General features: G+C 47.5%; 1 protein-coding gene across 2 annotated transcripts in view; it reads right to left on the reverse strand.

The window, feature by feature from the left end:
* ZNF536 (zinc finger protein 536) overlaps positions 1-23,990 on the reverse strand; it is a 294,926-nt gene that overhangs the window by 172,839 nt on the left and 98,097 nt on the right. For both annotated transcript variants that reach the window (XM_023726956.1, XM_004371622.1), the window contains exons 2-3: positions 16,331-16,483; positions 1,912-3,480 (exon numbers count right to left, since the gene is read on the reverse strand). In XM_023726956.1, coding sequence (XP_023582724.1) covers positions 1,912-3,480; positions 16,331-16,483 — 1,722 coding nt within the window. The remainder of the gene's footprint in view (positions 1-1,911; positions 3,481-16,330; positions 16,484-23,990) is intronic.

Here is a 23,990-nt window from a genome sequence, read left to right on the forward strand (position 1 = left end):
GAGTCAGGAGCTGCTGTCTTCAGAGGGAAAAGGCTCAGAAGACAGAAGATGCCTTTCCTACCCCCTGCCACCTGGTGCCAAAGGATTATCATCAGGCAAGCTTCCTCAAAGGCAAGCAGCCTTCCTTCAGCATTGATAGGAAGATGGGGAAATTAATAGGGGTAATACGAGCTCATTTCAATAATAATGAGCTTATGAGCATGCCAGGTTTTGATCTTTTCTGAGCGTGGATTCCTGGCAGGAACTAGGGTCCTACGTAGGTAGTTGAAAGAACTGAAAATAGACTTTAAAAAAATTCCCCAACAAACGGCAATAAAAAAGAAACCACCCCAATCACAAACTTAAAACAACAACAATAAAAATAAAAAAAGACTTAAACATCGCTCCCGCAGAAGAAAAGGGAAAAAAAAATTGGACTGACATAAAACCTTTTCTTCGTCTTTTAAATACTGTTTTTAACGGCTTCAAAAGTAATAAATTGTATGTGGCTAAAAACAGATCTGGGGTACTGGTAAATGGGGCCTTGTGACTCATTCAGCACAAGGAACTGTCAATACTTTTTTGAGCTGTCAGAAATCCATTTAGTGATTTTTGACAATTCAAAAAATATTTCTGACTGCTTGGTTCAGTTCCTAGCGAATTAGAGAAGGAGAGAGAAAGAAGAAATATATCAGTTCAGTTGATGAACGCAGAGACCAGCTTCCTAAAGCCTGCTCTGTGCTAAGAGGAACATCAAGAAGCTGAGGTTAAGACACACTCCCCCGGGTTAGCGTTGCCTTCGTCCCTCTGCCTTGCTGGTCCTTCCCTCCATCCCTCCCTCTCGTCCGCCCTCCAGTCTTCCTTCTTTCCCTCCCTCCTTCTTCTTTTCCTCCTTTCTCTATTCCTTCCCCCCTTCCTTTTTCCCTTCCTTCTTTCAACAGGTGAAGTAAAATCACAGAAATCCATTCACAGGTTCATGGTGGAAAAGTACTTTGTTCACTTGTCTCTAACAGGAATATCCTGGGACTAGTCTCCAAGGGAATCATACACTGAGTTTCTCTTTCAAGAAAGGCTTCAAAATACCAGTATCTGGGTGCCAAGAGTACGATTTGGTGATCCTCCCTGCTCCTCCTTCATTTGACCAAATTCTAGGTTTCGAATTTATTATCCTGTTTTAAAATGTGGAGTTCCTTTAGGGTAACCATACTCTTTAAGGAGGTAAAGTGCCAGTTTGCTAACAAGATCAGGCGGGCATAAGTCCAAGAGACAGGATCACAGCACTTCTAATCAGAGACTTCACAATGTACATTTCTTATTAGAACAACAGACAGACACGTGGACAGACAGACGGACAGAAGGCAATAGCAGAAAGCCAAAGTCACACAGTCACTGCCATTTGGTACGCCTAAAGGTGAATCACAAACACCTCAGAACCATCTCCCTTCTTTGGAGAGAGGGTCACTTTATTTCTACATTCGGTTAGTGTAATATGATTTGAGTACCCTCTAAGTCAATGTAAAGAAAAGTTCCAGAAAGCAGATCTGGCTGAGCAAAGCACTGAGAACTTGTCTTTAGGCGTCTGATGCGCAAGTTGAAAATACTGAAAAGTTGGCAAGTTACAACGTTCTCTGTTTGTTTTTCAGGCGCTTTGTCCTCTGGTTAGTTAGTTCACTCTGTGAGACACCCGCCCATGCCTTTCTCACAGGCATCTGAGATCATTATGATGCAAATTAGAACACGAAAATATGATTTCTAGAACTTGTCAATGAAATGGACTTTTGTGATTGTCTACATTGCATATACAGCATCGCTTTTTTATGTTCAGTCCAACATTTGCTAATGAATGTCTACCCCATTTTTTTTTTTTTTAATGCACAATTCAGCCCTGATATTTGGGGAAATAAACTAAAGGAAGAGGATTCTAAAACTTACCACACAAGTCTGGCCTCTTGCCACATCCAGAACTCGCTGTGCTACTCGCAAGTCCGTTCAAGGCTGCTAAGCCATCGCAGCTGTAGGCCCTGAGGACCGACAGCATGTTCATGGGCTTCTCCAGGCCCGAGGGCCCCCGCTCGCGCTTTGGCAGGCCCGCCGAGGTCTCCTGGGCTGGAAGGAGGCTTGGGCTGTGCCACTGCTTCTCGGACGCTTGCGGTAGAGGTGACACGAGTCCCTGGGCGGGCTGGGGGGTGCCCGTGGGCAGCAGGCTGTCCCCGCCATCACCGCTGTCCTTGCTGAGGGCAGACACGGGGTTGGTCATCATTTCAGGTTCAGTCTCAATGTCCTCCTCTTCGTTGTTCCCCCCCTTGGAGGAGTCCATGTCCTCGGAGGAGGCAATGTCGGACAGGTCATCACCAGTGTTCTGATTTGTGGTTTCGGGGATCAGGATGGGGGCTTCATCTTCAGGGGGGACCTTCCCACCAGGCTCGCTGCTGGGACAGACACTGGAGGGTCCCGAGCCAGCCACACTTGGGTAAACGCTGAACTGCTTGTAGAAGTCTGATGGGAAGTTACAAAACGCAGGGTCCACGTGGCGGGACCACGTGCCGCTCTTCTGCTCCCCCATAGTCTCCTTGACCTGCCCTTGGGCGATCTTCTCAGAAGCAGAGTCTAGAGGGCCAATCACATGGGAGAGCCCCAACTCTTTGCTTGATTGTACTGTGGGTAGCACAGCCATTTTACTCGCCTCCCTGGCTTGCTCTTTGCAATTGATGGGCATCCCCAAGGCGTTATCTTTGCGTTTCGCCCTGCCGAGGTGGTTGGCCTGGAGATGAAGGGCCATAAGTTCCATGGAGGATGTTGTGAAAGAACAAAATAAGCAGCCATGCCATGCGATGTTGTCTTGAACAGTCACCGATGAGCCTGGAAGGGAGGCGGCGTCTGGCCTCACAGACAGATCTAGAGGTTCGTACTGAGATTTCTCAGACTTCCTCTGGGAGGATTTACCACTGGGCTTCTCCTCGCCACCCTCTGCCCCGTGGACTTTCATGGAATGAGGGTCAGACAGGGCTTTGTCCTTCATTTCCTTCTCCTTCTTCAAAGAGCTGAGGACAAAGCTGTCCATGAATGCTTGCAAGGACCCCTGGAAACTCACACCATTGCTCACAATGCTTTGATAAGCTCTTCCAATTTCAGAGAAGTGGGTACTTTTGGAAGGAAGGTCAGCGCCTTTCAGAGTGTCTGAAGGAGCCTCGGACGACATGCCGGTGGCCGGCCCCGAATGGTCTCCCGATGAGAGCACCCCCAAGGTCCACTGCTGAGAGGCAGGGCCCCCTCTAAAGTCAATTCCAGGGAGGCCCTTGAAGGCACCCCTGAGGATGTCTGGTCTGATAAACAATGAGGCTTTGTTGGGCATCTCCTCCTTGTGGTCTTGGCTTGGGGGCTGTCCAGACAGAGCCCCGGCCCCGTTCTGTCGCTCCCGATGGTGTCGTTCTAGGTGGTATTTTAAGGACGCTGACTGGGTGCCGGCATAGTCGCAGTGGGGACATTTGTAGGGTTTCTCACCTGCAGATTTTGGTATAAGAAAAAGAAATGAAAGCGTTTATCTCATTTTGGTGTGCTGAACAAGGCTAGAAGGATCAACATTTGTTCTTTGAAACAAAGCAGCTCAAACTAACAATTAGTTAGAGAACAACTGTTTTTTAATAGAAGAATAATTCGTACTCTTAAGCTTTTTTAATGATTTTGTACCATTTGGGACTATTCAGGAATGGCATACTATCTACACACAATTAGCTATCTTTTTCTTTATCTAACATGTGAAAACGGCTATAGATTTAAAAGCTATGATTATGAAAATTAAGCACAATAATTTCAACCACAGTGATCATTAAAAGTAGAAGTTTAAAAAGACAAAGTATGTAACAAATGGGTGGTTGCAATATTTTGTGTATACAATAGCTCTAAAATTTGTTTGAATTATACACATGGAAACCATTTTTAAACCTAAAAATTTTATGGCACTGTTACGCAAGACTGAAATGAATGATTTAAGTCTTGCTCTGTAGTAAATCACGGATATAATTAGCAAATGGCATACTGCACAAGTAATTTATCATTATTTGGAGGGCACCATTCCAGACGGGCTCAGATATCTGCAGACCTACTGCATTGTTTCTAAATAAAGAACTATAAATACCGATTCTATAAAATATTAATATCGTTACAGTGCATTATGATTGCCGCATGTAAAGACATATAGTTAAGATAAAAAGCAGTCAGTAAAACTTAAAAGAAAATGAGTAATAAAAAGGCACAAAATATATTTCGTTTCTGTATTTGAAATTAACATTATCTACTGGTCTTCGTAGCGCCTTAAATTTGTACTAATGGCAAACCTAATGCTCTGGTGTAAAATGTGTAATTTACCTATAATAAGCGCTTTCTAGAGAATAAAAATAGCTTTAAAGAGTGTTTTAAAACATATTAGATAATTTTCAGGAATTAAATATTTATTTAAATTCCACCCCCAAATTCTATTGTTCTCGCCACGACGGAAACGATACCGTAAGGTACAGCTTATGCCTGCCCTCCTTGTGGAATGGAGGACAGGAAGGTAAACAAATGTGGCTTTAGAGGTATTCCAAGAATCGGTTAGTAATCCTGGGTCTTTTCTAGACTTTGGAATCACAAAGCTCTCTGTAAGAAATGGAACTGTGACAGTCCCCGTTTAGCTTACTCACAACAGTACCCTGTCAATATCCACAATAATTTCTCCAAGGAAGCTCAACTGTTTCCCCCCTCCTCTGTTGTTCCATCGTGAAACAAGCTGATTTAAAAGCAACAGCAAATCTTTGGTGAATGGTATATTCTGAAAACATATTACTGTGTCTAGTCTTCGCTGATGGCCATTCTTTAGGCATAGGGCATTTCAGGGCAGGACATTCAGGGGATGCTAAACCAGGGGAACGCCAGCCCAGGTTCTGAGCAGGGGCCCCATGCCATCTCTGGACTGCTGCCAGAACCTTGGAGACACGATGCCTGCCTCATCAAAATGGCGGCCAAGGGTTCCTTGTGTGCGTGCCTACAGCAGCTGAGGAACTCCTTGGCTAGGTCTTTAGAAATGGCTTTCAGTCAGGGCAGGAGCCCAGGTGGGAATCTATTTCTCTAAGCCTGCAGGTCACAGTCCTCTCTGGCTAAGCCAATGACATAGATCCAGGAGGCTCCTTTGAGGTCAAGGTACACATGGTCTCAGGCACTCAGTATTTTCTCCCTTGTTGGATTTGATCCCGTGTTAGACACAAACTCACTTCATCCAGTGCTATTTGGACATCCCCCCTGCAGGCCAAAGAACCATCCCCAGAACAGGCGCTGGAAATGGCAACTGCTGGGCAAGCAGGTGTCACAGCCCAGTCACCTCACCCCGGTTGCAGCAGAAGTGGTCCCTAAAGCTGAGGGGGTCATGGTGGAGCTTGTGACAGGAAAGGCTGACCAGAAACTCAGGATCCCAGCCCATGGGCTAGAGCAAACCCTGGGAGCGCCCAGCAGAGGCGAGGCCGGCAGGTACTAGGTGAGACTCAGGATGCATTTTGGAAATGCATCTGGAAGTGATCAAGTGCATCTGGCAAATGGTTCGTAGAGAAAGCGTGGGCATTCATTAGCAGGAGCTAAGGGGGGAGCGGCTAGAATATGGACTCTCACCGCCAGGCCGGGGGTGGGGTGGGGCTGCCTTCTTGGGGTGGACTGCAGGGATGCACATAAAATATGTGTATGTATCCTCAAGAGACACTCATTTGAAATGCACATGGAGGTTTGTTAAAATACAGAGCGTTCTGATTACCTAGATCCAGGGTGGGGGCAGAAGCTACGGTTCTGTTGTTTTGTTTTTTCCTTTAATTTTTTTTTTATTGTTAAAAAAAATATATCTGTATACTACAACATTTGTCAATTCCGCATCTTCTACATGTACAATTCAGTGACGTCGAGGACGGTAATCAGGTTGTGCAACCATCACCAGAATCCACGGGCCAGTTTTCCGGCCCCATAGAGAAGCTGGCGTTTGTTAACAAGCCCCCAGTGATTCTGATGCAAACAGTAGAAAGACCACACTTGGAAAGGTCAAAATGGAATTGCCTGGGGAGCTAGAAAACATGCGAATACCTGGCCCCGCCTCCACCTCCAGAAATTCAAATTGTCCAAGGTGTGGTCTGAGCATTGGGATCTTTCAAAGTTCCCCAAGTGCCCCCCTCCATGGAGCCTGGGTTGAGACTCACTGTCTGGGGCCTCCCTGGGAAGTAGCCTTTGAGACAGGTCCTGAGGGACAACTCACTAGGGGAGACAGTCTGGCCACCAGGAGGGGTTTGAGAAGCTGGGCTGGGGAGCCGAGATGTCAAGCCCCTTGGAAACCCCTGCCTTGGGGCATCTGCGACCTCAACCTGTAAAGTGGGAAGGTTGGAGCACATGTTCTCTAAGGCTCCATTCCAACTCCAAAACTTGTATCAAGAGCTAAGCCAAGTCTCCTGGATGGGGCAATAGACACAGGTGTGTGTCTGTGACACATGCACGCATGCGTACACCTGGAAATGTGTAGATCTGTTCACACATGGTCTCAAGACCCAATAAATCAATGGATGAATGAGCACCTCCTACCTCCCAAGCATTGCCCTTGGTGCTGGGGATTGAGGGAGGAAGCGGGGAACAGGCCTCTGTGGTCACAGTTTCAGAGGCGACACGTCGTATGATTAACGCCAGAGTGCACACACACACACACACACACATACATGTACACACACATGCCCACACATTTATACACACACGTATACACACACATACACACACATACCCACACATATATACACACACACCAGCACATATATATACACACACATGCCCACACATGTATACACACACATACACACACATGTATACACACCCACCCACACATATATACACACACATCAGCACATATATATGCACACACATGCCCACACATAAATACACACACATACACATCCATATATACACACACATACACATTCACAGCATACATACACACGTATACATACATATTTACACACACACCACATACATACATACACATACACACATTCATAACATACATACACATATACACACATACACACACACAACACATACACACACACACACACACACACACACACACACACACACACAGGAGAGGGTCTCAGTCCTCCGCTCTGTTGTTGTCAGGTACTGTCTGTTCTACTAAAGTTCAGAACAGGCCTTGGCCTCCCACCGCTCCAGGGACAGAAAGGCCACAGCTGAGAAACGAGCGCGTTCATTCCCAGCACTGGGCCTGCACTGGCCCGGCCTGGTGAACTTGGGGCTGGGTGGCACATTTCCAAGGGCTGTTCTGAGGGCAAGAGACATGCACCCTTCCCAGGCCCTCCACCACGGCGAGGGAAGGTCCACTGTCTACATCTCTGCACCATCCCGTGTCCTGTCAGCTCCTAAACGGCCTGGGTGACTGCTCCTTGCTGCCACCACCCTGATTCCCCAGATAAACGCCCCGAGTGAAGTTCCAGGGAAGAAAACAGCTCTTCGGACTGGCGTTTTTCCTTTTCAAAAACCCTTGATTTAATTTTCTTTGTAACTCCTAAGCTCTTTGATAACCCCTGCTGTCCTCTCTCATGACGCCTTTGCTCACCTTGCCTGGGCTTCGTCTCCAGTGAGGGGCACAGGGGAATTCCCTGGAGCTCGGCCCTCCCAAGGAGCGTGTTTGGCCAGGCCAACACGGGGGACTGCCACCATCTTGTGGGGGTCGCTCTCTGAGAACCCCAGCCCAAGGGCTTCATTTTCCACCGGAAACATCCTAGCTGTTTTCTAGGCATCCTTTCCCCAGAGGGTGCTTTTCAGAGTGCTCGCGAGGCAGACTTCTCACACCATTGGCCCAGGCTGGGGGGGTAACAACTGAAAGGAGGAAACAGTCAGCAAGTTTAAGGGGTTCTGAGGTGCGGTCAGCGCCTGCTCCCCCATTTGGCCGACACACACGAATGCCGAGTCCACCTGTGCCGGGAGCTGTTGTGTTAATAAGGGTCGCCAGCATCTGGACACCTCCTCCTCCGGAAAGCTCCAGGCTGACACTAACAAATCCCAGGCGCGAGGCATGGCCAGACTTCCTGCCGAGGATGAGGCAGTGAGCCTGCCAGGCCCTCTCCAACCAATGCCCAACTCCGTCCAAGACTGGAAAGGCCTTCGCTGTGCAGCCTGGTGGCACAGGCCACCCCAGGTCCTGCCAGCAGCTCTGTCTCGTTGAATGATTGGCCACTTAGACCATAAATGAGTCCAAATCTACTGGGGGATCACACAGTCTGTCCCAAGCTTTCCAGGGGTCACGAGTGCTCCGTCACCTCCACGGTCCCTCTCCAGATGTTTGGGACTTGCTGTCTTTCTGTTGCCTGTTGTAGGGGTCACAGACACAGATGTTTGCAAGGAGGGACAGGACGCAGGAGAGAACAGAACAAGGCGCAGGGGCAAACGACTCTCCGAGAGGGTGGCTGCCCCGCAGGGGACGGCTCTGGCTTTTTAAGAAAAGCCTTACGTTCAGATGTCTACCGCAGTATCCTCATTCTTAAATACTGGCACGTACTTGCAAACTTCTTTGAATGCTGGGAGGGCCACAGTAGCCTATTCTGCAGACTGGGTCTGGGCCAGGCAGCCAGTTTGAAACTTGTGTCCAGAACAAGAATGGACACTATCAGGTCATTCACCACCGAAGGACGGAGGAAAGGACATCGGGGCCTCATGTGGGGAAACCTTTCTCTCTATTTTTTGCTTTTCTTTTAATTTTATTGTGCTTTGGGTGAAAGTTTATAGCTCAAGGTAATTTGTCATTCCAACATTTTGTTTTGTGACATTGGTTGCAATCCCCACAATGTGACAGCATGCTCCCCCTTTTCACCCCGGGTTCCCTATGTCCATTTGTCCAGGTTTCCTGTCCCTTCCTGCTTTCTTGTCTTGCTTCTGGACAGGAGTTGCCCACTTGGTCTAGCAGACTTGACTGGCCCAAGAAGCCCGCTCCTCACGTGTGTTATTCTTTGTTTTACAGGCCTGGCTAATCTTTGTCTGAAAGGTGGACTTCAGAAGTGGTTTCCATTCTGGGTAAGGAGAGTCTCCCCTATATTTTAAAGGAATAAAATGTAGGCCAAAATAATGCATCTCTAGAAAAGACAATTTTGCTATAAAATGTGTACTAAAATTTAAGAAAGCATCAGTTCATCATTCCAGTGGACTCCTGAAAGTACTGGTAGTGCCTTACATAAAACCAGCTTCCCATCGACACAGGCAGGAGACATATTCAAATCCGGAGTATCACTGATAACTCAAGCCTCGTGTCGTACTCTTCTAGAAACATATGACCAGCTGGTTTCACGAGTTCATTGCACCTATTTTTACACGTCTGTCTTTTATCCGTCTGAATTTTACATGCCAAAGGAACCCTCCCTTTTCCAGGAGGTGATGGTAGAGCTATTCAGGTCCCCAGCAGTGCCTCTTGGAAAATAACAGGTGGGTCTGTATTATTCTCTTTGGAATTTCCTTTATCACGCTTTTAAGAAGCACTTCATGCTTCTAAGGTTCGCTCTTTTTTTTTTGGCTACATCTCCGAAAGAAGTGTGTTCACTTTTAAGTCGAGTAACTGAACGTTTTCCCGTGTTTGCACCCTCTGTTTGATATTTATTTAGTCTTTCTACATGTCTTTACTTAGTTAATACCAGGAGAGAGAAATATGGTGGTGCCTTTGCAGTGAAGCTTCAGTACATTAATATAAATTGTACACTAATTCCCCCAAAGCATATATATGTTGTAAACCTGAAGACTTTTCACACAGCTGCTTATTGCTAAACAGTGCCTTGTCCAGAAGGGGACAATCTGTGTCTCTAATTGCTGTCACTGAAGCTGAGATTCATTATGTGACTTTCCCATTAAAATGTGAGCATTAATTTGTATAATGAAATATCACCCACTGCCGTGTTCATTAGCCATGCCCTACTGTATACGGCACATTGTTAGCTACCTAGAAACTGTAGTTAATTTCGCTAATGGATATTTCCCTACTTACAGTGGGGTTGGAAATTTATACTGTAACATCACCTCTTAAACTTTTAAGAAAATTTAAATTCTATCAATTATTTTCAGCAAAAGTTGGGGATGTCATTAAGGCAGCAAGAGCAAGGAGGAGTGCCGTGGGGGAATGAAATGGGCTTTCGGTTCATCTCAGAAATGGAAAAACAATGGGATGTGAATACAAAACAAAAAGAAAAAAAAAAAAAAGACTTAGCCCCTTTGGGGCCAGCACACCTTTTTTTTTGGGGGGGGTCACTCCTCCGGTGGCTACGCTCCCCCAAGCTTAGATAGCAACACATACTCTTTTTTTAGAAGAAGAAATGGGAAAAGCACGTTTTTAACCAATCGACTTCTGCAATGTGTACAATATGCTTTTATAAGTGTTACAACAGCCTGGTTACCTTACCTAGAAGAGGAAACATACGCACATCAAAGGTAAGATATGTACACACGGCACACAGGCACCTAGACGAGACCAGCCAAATGTTCATTTCCACCGGCATTTACAACAAGTCAGTGTTGGGGAAGCTCTTGGGAAACCAAAGGCAGTTTCCAAGAAGGCATGTGGAGTTCATCACCTCGGTGATACCAGCAAGTGATTCCACCCCACCTTTCATCCTGGGGGTTCAGGACACCTCCACATGGCACAGCGCCCATCTCCCTGACACGTCACCTCCCTTGCCTCATTGTGCTGGTGGAGAAACTGAGGCATACGGGGCCAAGGAGGTCTGGCCGCCGGCCAGCTCGAGTTACAGGGTAACGGAGAGCCCAGAATGCACAGTACTTCCCTTTTACATTGCCGGGAGGCTGCGTCAAAACACCTCGTGGGTGCTTGGCACTTCCTTTCCTCCTGCTGGGTACGGCATGCGCCCCCACTGTCAGAGAAATGCTGGGTTATATCCCTAAAGCAGCCAAACGACACCCAGAAAAGTAACAAGAGCAACACAGTGCAGTGGTTAAGAGAACCAGACTCTGAGCTAGGCAGATCTAGATTACAACCCATCATTCAACCCTGGGCAAGGTCTCTGGGACGCAGGGTCTTCTGTAGCGGGGCAGTGAGGGCTGTGAGGATGAAGAAGCGAGTTCCTGTACCTGTACGTCGTGTAAAGCACAGTGCCCGGTATACGTGAGCGCTATCATTCCTGTTACCAGTTGGTTACTTGCTGTTACACGGTCTCCGTTTGCTGAATCTCTTTCCAGCCAGTGGCTATCAAGCTGTGTAGACGCAGCCTCAGTGGAGATGCAAGAGAACTCCCCACCTCCTCACGCTTCCACAGTTCTCTTGGGTCCTACCAGGACAGGGAAGCAGGGTGCCTGGTGACAGGTGCAGACAAGAACCAAGGAGACACCACATGTACCCCACAGGAAGGGTCTGTCCCCCAGCCCGAGGCCGAGTCCACCTCGACTCACTGACACCACTGAAGACCGCTGGCTGCTGTCCCTGTGCCGCTCCGTCCCCGTAAAGAGTCCCCAGTTCAGGGCCTGGGCATGTAGCACATCAAACCCAGATTAATAAACCACTGGAATAATTTGAGAGGAGAAAAAAAACTAATGGGATTTATTTTTAATTAGTCCCGGAACTTTTGTGCCTCCAAGTTTTCACAAGCGAGGTTGCTTATTACATTTCTCTACAACGGTCATCCCTGACACAACAGTCCTTCTTGGGAAACACAGAGGTGGGCCCATGAGAGAACCCACCTCGGAGGCCAGCCACCAACACAGGAGGCCTGGGACCCAGTGGGAGCATCGGTGGGGAGCACGCGCCCTGCCAGCCCTTCAGGGACTGATGGGCACCTACCTGTTCCCCGTACACATAACAGATGCACGCACAGGACCCTCGAGTGTCCTCCCGCACTCAGCTCCCCAAGGTGGGGCTGCAGGAGTGGGGAGTGAGGGAAAGAACAGAGGGCAATGGTGGGTGGCAGGTCAGGAAATGATTGTTGGGCCTTGCAGGAGGCGTTGGGGACGTCCCTGCCTCCCCTGGCATGTCATGACTAAGGATTTGCTGACGCAGCTCCTTTCCCAGCCTGCACTGGCTGGCTCTGAATTCAAATAATCAACATTGTGCTCTAGAAGAGAAACCGCACACGCCCCATGAATGAATCTGTGATGTTTCAAAGAGGGGAGAAGTTCAGCCTCGCCTGGGTTGGCCAGTGATCAACACCTTCCCTGTCAGGAGCCAGAAGGAACAGCCTCTAGGATCTGACCGGCTTTGGGGGCTCTGTGGTCCTGTAGCCCCCTCCCCTCCACCCCTCGCAGACCGGGTCGAAGCTCAGTGGGCAATGGGAAGGTCCCAGCTACCTGCGGCCCCTCCCAGCCCCTAGGTGTTCAGAGAAACCTTCCCAGTGCATCTACTCAGCATCTCCCTGATAAACAGGTGTTGGGAGAAAAAGAGCAGTAATCGAGTTAATGTAGCAGAGAAAAAGAGGAAAGCGGTTTTTATCAGTCAATGTTATAGGATCGTGAATCCTAATAAAGATGGAGTATGACGGAAAAACAGAGAGAATGGGCCACCTAATATCCTGCCCTATTCAGATATGTTTATTGCCCACTGGATTTTTCAATGTGCTCATCTGCGTCCACTATAGAAAAACTTCAAAAAGCAGCATTTTGGAAAACGTGCATTTTGTCTCATAGACCACTGTCCTGTTGCCATGCCATCTGGAAATACAAAATCCAAAGGAGCGTGGGAACGGCAGTATGAGGCATCACAAGGATTTGAGCCCCATGTTAAATTGTTTATTAACAAATAACTTGATTTTGATTTTTAATTACTTGTGTGACCTACACTTTTACATTGTCATAATGGATGTTTACTTGGGTGAGTTACAACACGTAACACTTTCTGTTCTATTCAAATGCACAAGTGTGAGCATTTTCCAACTTCTTTGTTCTTAGATAAAAAAGAAATTGATCTTTATCTGGTTACAGTTCTGCCTTATAAACACCGCAAATACTGTTTCGGGGGGGGGGGTTGTGATGTTTCCATGGCGTCTTTCATTTTCCCCCTTATTCTGAGAAGTTTCCAGAAGGCGTTTTTCTGTGGCCCTATCTTGCCTCTCACTGTGTCTCCAACACAGTGACTACTGGGCACAAGCTATCGGGGAGAAATTTGGAAAAAAATCATCTTTCCCGACCTTTAAAACTGTGAAAAGCGGGATCCATTTGCTTCCACCTCATTTTATCAGGCCTTTTGTCAGTTTTGCTCTTACATTTCCCAGGAAATACTCTGTGGAGTTTCTGCTCTTACCTACAGGTCAGGCGACGGGGGTCAGGGCCTGCAGGCCCAGCTAAGCAGCTTTCGGCAGGTGCCACCTCTTTCTTTTCTGCCCGCCCACCCTGGTAAGGTGAGCCACCACCCACCTGCGAAGCCTGGCCCGGATTCTGCATCATTGTAAAATAAAAGTTTAATATCACAAGACGCCCCTGATCTTGGCTGCCCATTCCAGGGGATCAACCTGATGGTGGGTGCCTTGTGGTATGCTTCTGATGTCCCGCCTGGCACTCTACTGGTCCCCTACCACCCCAGGGCACCCCAGCTCCAACCTGGGGGGGAAATGGACACAGCATGGTCTGAGAAAGCCCGATGTTCAAGCTGACTGCCCCAAGCCTGATCATTTTTACTAATTCATTCATTCATTCGTTCAGCAAGTCCTCTCTGAGCTCGTACCGTGAGCCAGGCTCTGTTCTGGGTGCTGAGGCTCAGCTGGACAATCTGCCACACGCCTGTGTGCTCAGGGAGCTTACATCCCCCTGTGTGGGGACTGACAAGAACAAAATACAAATACGTGGCACGTCGGAGGGGTGGATACAAACGAAGCAGGGAATGGAAGGGGAGGAGGAAGCGCTGGTGGGGGACAGAGGTGCATCGTTCAACAGGAGGGAAAGGAGACCTTGTAAGCAGGGGACATGAGTGCCCAAAGCCTGCAGGTGAGGGAACAAGCCAAGCAGGTGTCTATCTGGCAGAGAAGCACAAAGTGCAGAGAGTGAAGACTCTGAGGAAGGAGCTCAGGGAGCCCTCACCGAACTCCCAGGGTCTCCCACCTGCACCCAGAAATCGATCACTTGGGGTTCCACTGCTCCGCTATGGCTTCTCATGGGTGTGTGTGTGCTGCCCTTCCTAGAGGACCACGGGCTTCTTGGAAAAGACACCACGCTCCCCACCGGGCTGTCCCCTCTCTGCCACCTTGCGCAGTCCAGGGATGAAAGGAGGAAGGTCACGGTTACTCTTGCCTTTGTTCCTTCATGCAACCTTTCAGTGCATGCATTGCGCCCCTGTGACAGTGAGGTGCTCCTGCAGGCCCTGGGGTTACTGCAGTTCAAACAACTGGCAATGCTGCTGAACTCACAAACCTCAGACTCCGTTGGTGGGAGATGAACAGAACACACAACCCCACGGAACGGGAGTTTCCGCAAGTGTTATGTTTATGAAGAAATAAACCAGGGGCTGGGAGGGATATTTAGATGGGGGGGGGGGTGTCAGGGATGGGCCTCCTGAAGAGATCACGTGCAGGAAGAACACTCCAGGCAGAGGGAACAGCAGGTGCAAAGGTCCTGCTGCAGAAACAGTCTGCGTTCAGGAAGAGCGAGGAGGCAGGTGGGGTTTGAGAGAGGTGATCGGGATGAAGAATGGCATGAGGCGGGGTCAGACCACATGGGGCCTTCTGCGAGAGCGATGCAGCCTGGTCTGTACTCTTAAGGGACCCCTCCTTGGCTGGGAAAACCCATGATGCGGGGAGTCCTCTAGGGCAGGGAGAGAAATGCTCCACTGCACCCCAGGCTGTCAGTAAAGACGGCAGGTGAGGCCTCCTGCCACCTGTGCTCAGGGCTCCTCTGGGCGTCCAGGAGATTTGTGGGTTGCAGATGAGGAGCCAGGTGTGGGCTCCTCGTCCTTAACCACGCAGTGCGCGTAGGGCTTGTATGCACTAAATACGCCTGCGCAAGCCTGGGCTTTATTGATTCCTTGGGAGGTAGACGACAATTATTTTTGAAAATAGATGGCATGTTTGTCTATCCTCTGAAGCAGCTCATACCCCAATAGATAAAGTGTCAGGAGAAAAATCAAAGAAAATGGAGGTGTCCATATCGCCAATAGATTTTTTTTTTTTTTTGTATTGGCAGCGTGCAAACAAAGAGCAGAAAAGCTAAAAAGGACCACGGCCAAGGAAGAGAGGGACCAAGGGAGTCCTTCCCTGGGAGGGGCCGGGAGGAGGCTGAAGCAGGAGAGGTGACCAGCGTGGCCCAGCACCCGTGTCCCCTGGTTTGGGTAAGAGCACCTCCATTTTTTTCGGGAGGAGAGTCAGGGGAGAATCGCCCCCACTTGGCTCCACGGAGGTGGAAAGGGCTGACTCCACCTGTCTGGTTCCAGGTATGGCAGGCAAGCCAGGCTGGACCAAAAGCCAGTCCGCCTGAACTCCTAGGGGAGCTGCTGAATTCCGCTTTATATGTAGGATAGTGTGGTCGGGGTTCCTGTCACCCAGGCACCTGAAAGACTCCTGGTTAGCACAAGGCTGAGGGGAGGGGTTATGTCAATACAGTAGAAGGAAGCCTAAAGATGAACCATTTAGGAGAGGGCCAGGAGGCAGGTGGGGTGAGATCACACGGGGCCTGCTGGAAGAGCAATACAACCCGGTTTATAGTTTGCGAAGAGCCCTCTTTGGCCTGGGATGATTCCGTGACAGGAAGAGCTCCAGCAGGGAGGCCAAGCATCACCGTCACGGACATGAATCACGTGGGCTCTACACCTGTATGTCTGGGTGTAACTTGGGAGAGAAATCCCTACATAATGAATCTGCAGATTAGGATCAGTTCTGACCTACACAGCGGCGCACAGACAGGCCCGCTGAGAACTCAGTAGGCCACTGGCAGCTCAGCGGTAGAATTCTCACCTTCCACGTGGGAGACACAGGTCCCACTCCCGGCCAACGCACCTCATGCACAGCCACCACTCCGTGTCAGTGGAGGCTTGCGTGTTGCTATGATGCTGAACAAGTTTCAGCAGAGCTTCTAGACTAAGACAGAGCAGGAAGAAAGGCCTGGCAATCTACTTCTGAAAGTCAGTCAGTGAAAACTCTAGGGATCACAAGTGTCCGAATAGCAATCGATCACGGGGATGGTGCAGGACCGGGCATTGATTAGTTCTTTTGTGCGTGGGGTCACCATGAGTCAGGGGACAACTCGACGGCAGCACAAGGACACGGAGAACTTGACATGTTTAGCGACAGTGCAGGTGCAGACCCGGGATAGGGCCACGGCAGAACGCAGAGCCCACCGCTCTGAGCAGCGTCCCCAGCCGCACTCAGTCTCTCACCTGTGTGTATCCTCAGGTGGACCTTTAGGTGATGAGACGTCCGGAAGGTTTTCCCGCAGTACGGGCAGTCCTTCATGGCCGAGCCCAGGCTCCTGTCGCGAAGCAGCGCGGGCTGCTGGACACCGGTGGCTCTCCCAGCCTCCTCGCCAACGTCTGCAGCGGAGGAGAAACGTTCTCACATCACTTCAGCACGTGTCAGAGTTGTTCGCACCAAACTGCTAACACCACGTACAGTGAAACACGTCAGTACCACACCTGCCTATGTCACTCTTTACATCGGACAGGAGGCTGACAGTTGGTGTGTTTGCTCGTTATTCTCTTAAATTATCGCATCTTTTTCTATCATCATTTCAAGCAGCATACGGTACCTTTATACTGAACGGAATTAAACACAAAAGAAACAGCTGTGTCAGCAGCTGGCTTGATTTCTTCTTTTGCTTAGCTCCTATTAAATATTTTTTTCCGAAAGTTTAAAAATGTTGGTGTTTGTTGAATCTGATTAATTTATAATAGAGACTAGCTGGAGAGTTCACTACAGGATCGAAATCGCATTTGCATTATATCAAGCGACAAACGAAGAATACGTGTCTCAGCTGACTCCCCAAGACAGGCAGACATACAGCTATTTTGGGACAGGAAAGACAATTATCCCACACTGATCATTTCTCCCTGGTAGAATCTTGTATCCGTCGCTGGCTGGTGTAATCTCATGAAAGAGAGAAGAAAAAGTATGGAAATGTGGTGCCACAATTAGACCATGATAAACATACAGCAACACAGTCAAAGTCATGTGCAGAAACTCAGCTGCAAAACTCCCCTAAACTTGGAGCACTGCTGTTAAATCCTTGTGCAGCGACTTGAGAACTTCCTCGGTAAAGTATCAATACAAATTTTCCTGCCTGCTGTTATTTGTTATGTAACCCAAACTATTAGAAAATGGAATAAAATTTACATACGGCTGCCTTCTGCACAGAAATGATGAGACATACTAGTAAACGAAGCTGTGACAATACCAGGCGGCTGGAGGCTATGTTGCAGCCGTACCCGAGGACTGACGTCACCCTGCGAAGGCGGGCACAACACCAGGGCAGGGGCTGCAGCCTGCGGCTCAGAGCCGGGAGGCGAGGGGGACTCCTCCTCCGGACTCACTCTTTTTCCCACCTTCCAGGCCTCCCCACAGAGCTGGGAGCTGGTGGCCTGGCAGAGAATCCAAGCTCCTGAGGGCAGTGGGGTCCTCGTTGAACCTTACAGCCCCATCTCTATGCCTCGTGGTAAATCCCTCTCTGAGAACAAGGGGACCTTCTGGGATAACGAGCAGATCTGTGAGTTTTGCCGAGATTAAAATGAGTAAGATTTGTACCTCTCAAGCAATGGAAAATGCAAACTGCTTTTATTCGGTAACATTCATTCCTCGTGCTCTCTGCCAGGAGTGAAAAGGGACAGACTTACAGACCAGGAACAAGAGGAAGGTAGGCCCATTTCATTCCTGTTTGGATGTTTGCTCTAAACAAGTTTGGAAATCCTTTGGCTTGGAGCATCCTCTCCGCCTTTGAACTCAGCACCAGGCGTGGTCGAGTCCATTCCCCCTCACGGCCACCCCATGTGCGTCAGCAGAACTGTGCTCCGTAGGGTTTCCAATGACTGACTTTTCAGTAGATCACCCAGGCCCTTCTTCCAAGGCACCTCTGGGTGGACTCGAACCGCCGAACGTTCTTTTAGTGGTGGAGTGTGTTAACCATTTACGCCACCTAAGGCCTTCACTTTTGGACTACGTATAATAGTATGTCAGCCTGGCAAAGTTCTTGGAAAGCTCACTTTCAATCCTCTTCTACCCATCACAAGAAGAACTGTTCAAAGGATCTAATGGCCCAGCACTTTTTTCCTCATAATTTTGCAGAGGTAGGAGGACTGGAGCCTTGGTGGCGCAGTGGTTCAGCATTCGGCTGCTGACCAGAAGGTCGGCAGTTCAAATCCACCAGCCACTCCTTGGAAACCCTATGAGGCAGTTCTACTCTGTCCTATAGGGTCTCTATGAGTCGGAATCCACTCTACGGCAACAGGTTTGGTTTTTTGGTTTAGGAGGAGTGGGTTCATCCACATCTGGGACTCAACATCAGTCACCTCACACTACTCTCTAAATGAGTGTGTGGAAAAGCCACCAAAAATGGCTTATTTATTTATAAGGACAAGCAGGCATAAGAGATGGTTGGAATGTCACGTCAGAAAAGCAAATACTACAGATATAGTCACAGTCGGCCCTCCACACACAGGGGTTTGAGTCCACCAGGGGCTGCCATCAAGCTCTGCCTTAAAGAGGAAGTCTGCCAGCTGCCCAGAAGAGCAATGTCCTGAATGCTGATTCCAAGCTGACCACCCCTAGAGTCAAGCAACTGGGATGCCATCCCCCACCTACTCCAATCGCAAACATGTGGAATTTGCCCTCCCAGCATTACTCAGCATTCCTTTTGCTGGGACCATCAGGTCAGCTTAAAGCAACCATGAGTGTGATTAAGATTCTGCCCACGTGCTTCTTGGAATATAGTTAAAACACACTAAGTAAGGCCACCACCCGTCCGTCGGTTTGTCACACTGTGGAGACTTGTGTGTTGCTCTGATCCAAAAAGTGATGCCACCAGTATTTCAAATACCAGCAGGGCCACCTTGGTGGACAGGTGTAAGCAGAGCTTCTAGACTAAGACAGACTAGGACACAAGACACGGCAGTCTACTTCTGAAAATTAGCAGATGAAAACCTTATGGGTCCCAAGAGGACATTAGTCAACTCTCTCGCTTTGGACACGTCATCAGGAAGGATCAATTGCTAGAGGAGGACATTATGTTTGGTGAAGAAGAGGACCAACGAGGGGGTGGGAGACCCTTGGTGAGATGGACTGGCACAGTGGCCACAATGATGGACTCGAACATGATTGGGAGGGTGCCGCAGGACCAGGCAACATTTCATTTGGTTGTACGTAAGTTGTCATGAGTCAGAGTCCACTCGACAGCAGCTAATAGCAAGATTTAAGTCAGAAGCCTGTCAATTTGGAGTAGTAACAGAACCTCGGTGTCCCGGATGTTGGCCCTCAGGATACAGGTGGGCAGGTGCTGCCTTCTGCTTTTAGCTTGCCGCAGGGCCACAGGTTCTGTGATTTGCACGTGAGCACCTTCCCTGAACACTTGCTTCACTGAAGCCCACCTGTGATCAGGGCAGGCTGGTGGCTGTCAAGCAGAAGCTCCAGGAGAGATGACGGGCGGCGTATTTCTACTTTGGCTTCCGGTGTGCACGTGCCCAGGGCACATTATAGGGGATCACATAGACAAGGCTGGCACACCGCTCAGGAAGGCTGCTCAGAAGCCGAGGATGCGCGGCACCACACTCTATGCCACTCTATGTGATGGCTTGTATCTCTCTTCCTTTTATCTTTCCATCTTGGGTATGTGTGGCCCAATAAAAAGAATAAATTTGTAAGATAAACAGCTTTCTTTGCAGATTTAAGAGTCTAATTTTCATGTTACATAGAATTTTTTTTCTTTTCTTTTCTTCTTTTTTTTTTTGGAGGACCAGAAGGCCTATAGCGTTTACTCTTAGACTAATCCTGCTGGAAAAACAAACTCTGAGCAATGATGAAGGAAAACTCGTGGGTGGTCCCAGGAAGTGTCCAGAGAGGCTGAAAGCCAAGTCCAGGGCAGGCTGAGGAGGCGCGGCCCAGCTGCCAACCCTCACAGGCCCGTGTGGGTCTGTGCCTCCGCACAGAGGACCTCAGCCAGCACACGGTGGGCTCCTCTGTGAACCGAGGGACAGCAGCCCTGCAGGCCCCTGGACACTGGGACATCCCCAGGAATAGTGGCATTTGAATGCAGGCTGGGACGCTATCTCTCACCATAACACACGCTCAGCTTGGGTGTGTTATGATGGAGAAATGGCAGGGTAAGACCTCCTGTGACTTCATTTCTCTTTTGGCCTCACTAAATAACATAGAACCTTTTTTTCAAAAAGGGATATCTTGCATGGATGCAACATATAATATTTCAGAGGGACAGAGACTGTACTTGCAACCCTTCCAGAGTTCCAGCCTAGAACAAGTGAATAAAAATACGTATCAGACAACTTTACAAGCTTTCTCGTCTTCCCACAAGCTAATAATGGTTTACTAAAAAACGGTGAATGGACCCAAATCATTTTGAGTTGTCTTTCAAGAAAATTGTTTGAGGGAGTTCTGGGCAACATGGCACTATAGGCAGAAGCACCACACCATCCCTCCACAGCAAAGATCCAAGAAACTAAGCCAAACAGAGAAAACAGCAGTCCTGAAACCCTAAGCATCAAATGAAGAGATAAAGAACGCAGCCAAGCACTGAATGGAATAAGACACTGACAGAGAACAGAGAGCAAGGAGAGATACATGCACAGGTCCCCTATCAGCTAACGCAGCATCTTGGACTACTATCAGAGACCAGGAAACAGGGAGTACGAGAAAGCAGCTTCACAGAGCTTCCAGCAGGAGACAAAACAACTGGTAACCAGCGATATATGCTTTCCCAACCCCCACCCTTCTTGACCCCTACTCTGCCTCCTCTGCTTCCAGCGGCCACAGTCTCTTGGCCAGGAAACATCGGATTCCCCCCAGTGTCCCTTGGATTCCACCTGCTCTCACTGGCAGGCTCCCTAAATGCCATTTGTTGGCTGCTGGTGTTGCTTTTTTCCACTCTTTAGATTTCTTCCTTACCTCTCACAACCTCCCCCTCCTTTCTCTCAAATACCTGGCTCCATGTACCATCTTTGCTTCTTCCTGAAAGGCTGTGAAATGCCACTGCAATGTAAGACTGCTTCCTGGCCCATGCTGCCACGCTGGTGGGATCCCAGGGCTTTTTTTTTGTTTTGAATTCTTTGTTTGTTTACTTTTTCTTTTCTTGAATTGGGAGCCCATTCTAGCTCGGTAGTAGTGCGTGGCTTGGGACCTACCCCTCAGTTTGCGGAGAAGAGAAGACAGATCCCTGAGGGCATTTCTTTTCTCTTGGTTTTTTTTTTTTTTTTTTCCCTGTTTTTTTGGGGGGTTTTCTTGTTCTTTTTTTTTTTAAATTTGTTTCTTTTGTTCTTTTCTCTCTTTTTCCTTTTTATCTTTCATTACTAAGTTTCTCATCTCTCTATACTTTCCTTCTCTTTCTGTCCCCTGAACACCTGGTGCTGAGTGACACCTCTACGCCTTCTAGCCAAGCTGTACTTCACAGCCTGGGAGCAACTTCGCCAGACCTCGTAGCTGCACTGGTGGGATCCCTGGGAGCTTTTCTTTTCTTTTTTCTTTCTAATTTGTATTTATTCATTTTTTTCTTTTCCTTTCTTATTTTATTCTTCTTCTCCACTTTGTTTTTCTACATTTCATAGTCTCTCATTTCTCCACTCCCTAACAGCAAGCTCTCCTAGAAATCTTTTTTGTTTGTTTGTATGTTTTTGGCTCCTGTTCCTCTTTCCTCTCTCTCCTCTCTCCCATACCCATCTTAGCTCCACACGTCACAAACTACCCCCTCCATCCTGCCTACCTGCACCGTGCACTGAACATCACACCACCAAACAGCCCAGGCACGGCCTACTGCAACCTGCCATGCACTGATTACTGGCCCACCCTGGTGGTCTTAGTAAGTGTCACAAGCAACCCATCCCAGCAACTCTTCTTCAGCTAGACCTGCCCTGTTGTAACATATCTAAGCGACTGACCCTGCCAATTGGAAAAGGTGGCAAAAAGTATCATGCCCACAGACGAGCAAACAACAAAGAATAAACATCCTGCCTGCTCAGACATAGCCAAATAAAACAAAAAAAAGGAAAAAACAACAAAAATCTACAATCAATAAATGAGAAAAATAACTACCAAATGCCCCGAAGACAGCAGACAATATCAAAACATTTACAAAAACAGGACAGGATGGTTCCAGTAGGCAACCAAAATAAAACACCAGATGACTTTTCAGTAGAATAAAAGGCACTAGAACTACCTGATAGGGATGCAAATCTCTAATACTCAGAATTATCCAAGAGTTGAAGCAAAAAGCAGACAAAAACGAGGAAAAAATAGACAAATTCATGGAAAAAGACAGAAAAATTCTAGGAAAATACAAACAAAAAAATGGAAGAATTCAGGAAAATAATGCAGAAACAAAATGCCAAAATAAATTCACAACTAGAAATCATACAAAAACAACAATTAGAAATCTAAAAGTTAAACAACATGATTTCAGAAATGGACAGTGTCATAGAAGGTCTGAGGAGCAGGTTTGAAATGGTGGAAGACAGGATCAGTGAAATTGAAGACAAATACTTGGGATACAACTCTGGGGAAAAATCAGAAAAAAGAATGAAGGAAAATGAAGAGACCCTGAGAGTTATGTGGGATGCAATCAAAAGCAAAAATTTGCAAGTGATCGGAGTTCCCGAACAGGGGGAGAAAACAGAAAACACAGAGAGGATCATTGAAGAACTGTTGACAGAAAACTTCCCCAATATCATGAAAGATGAAAAGCTGGCCGTCCAAGAAGCTCAACGAACCCCATATAGGAGAGACCCCAAAAGAAAATTACCAAGGCATATCATAATCACACTCGCCAAAACCAAAGACAAACAAAGAATCCTGAGAGCAGCTCGAGAAAAACAAAAAGTCACAAACAGAGGAGAAACAATAAGACTAAGCTCAGATTATTTGGCAGAAGCCATGTAGGCAAGAAGGCAATGAGATGACATACATAAAACCTTGAAAGAAAAAAATTGCCAGCCAAAAATAATATAGCCTGCAAAACTCTTGTTGAAATATGATGGTGAGATTAGGACATTTCTAGATAAACAGAAATAAAGGGAATACGTGAAAATGAAACTAAACTTACAAGAATTATTAAAGGGAGTCATTCAATCTGAGAAAAAACAACTTCAGCTCACAGGCTGAATCTAGGACGCAGGATCATACCAGCCAGACACCAATCTGGGAAACAAACTCTCAAGAACTATCCAAAACCAAAAGAAATACAAAAGGGAATCAGAGCTGTTACTCTGCAAAAGACAACAACATCAGAACAAAAAAAGAAGAAATAAACAGTGTAGGTACAAAACCTTCTAATGGAGAGGAAGGCAAGACGATACGAAGTAATAACAGACTGCTTCAAACTAAGAAAGATAAGGGTAAATTTCACAGTAACTACAAAGAAAGTTAACAAACCTACTCATAAAAATAAAGAAGAAAAACATAAAGTCTCAGTAAAAACAAAACCTAAAAAACAAAGAAATAAAAAAAACAATCCACAAACAAAAGGAATTCAGCACATGAGAGTAAGAGGAACAAACAAAACGGCAGCACCACAAAAAAAAGCACTACAAAATGACAGCAATAAACTCACACCTATCAATAATTATACCGAATGTAAATGGCCTCAATGCACCCATAAAGAGACGGAGAATGACAGAATGTATTAAAAAAATGGGATCCATCAATATGCTGTCTACAAGAGACACACCTTAGAAACAGAGATGTAAATTTATTAAAAATCAAAGGTTGGAAAAAAATATATCAAAAAAACGGCCACCAAAAAAGAGCAGGAGTGGCAATACTAATCTCAGATAAAATATATTTTAAAACAAAATTCACCATGAAGGACAAAGAAGGACACTATATAATGAT

Source organism: Trichechus manatus, unplaced genomic scaffold (genome assembly GCF_000243295.1).
Source record: "Trichechus manatus latirostris isolate Lorelei unplaced genomic scaffold, TriManLat1.0 scaffold00014, whole genome shotgun sequence".
NCBI classification, from domain to species: Eukaryota; Metazoa; Chordata; class Mammalia; order Sirenia; family Trichechidae; genus Trichechus; species Trichechus manatus.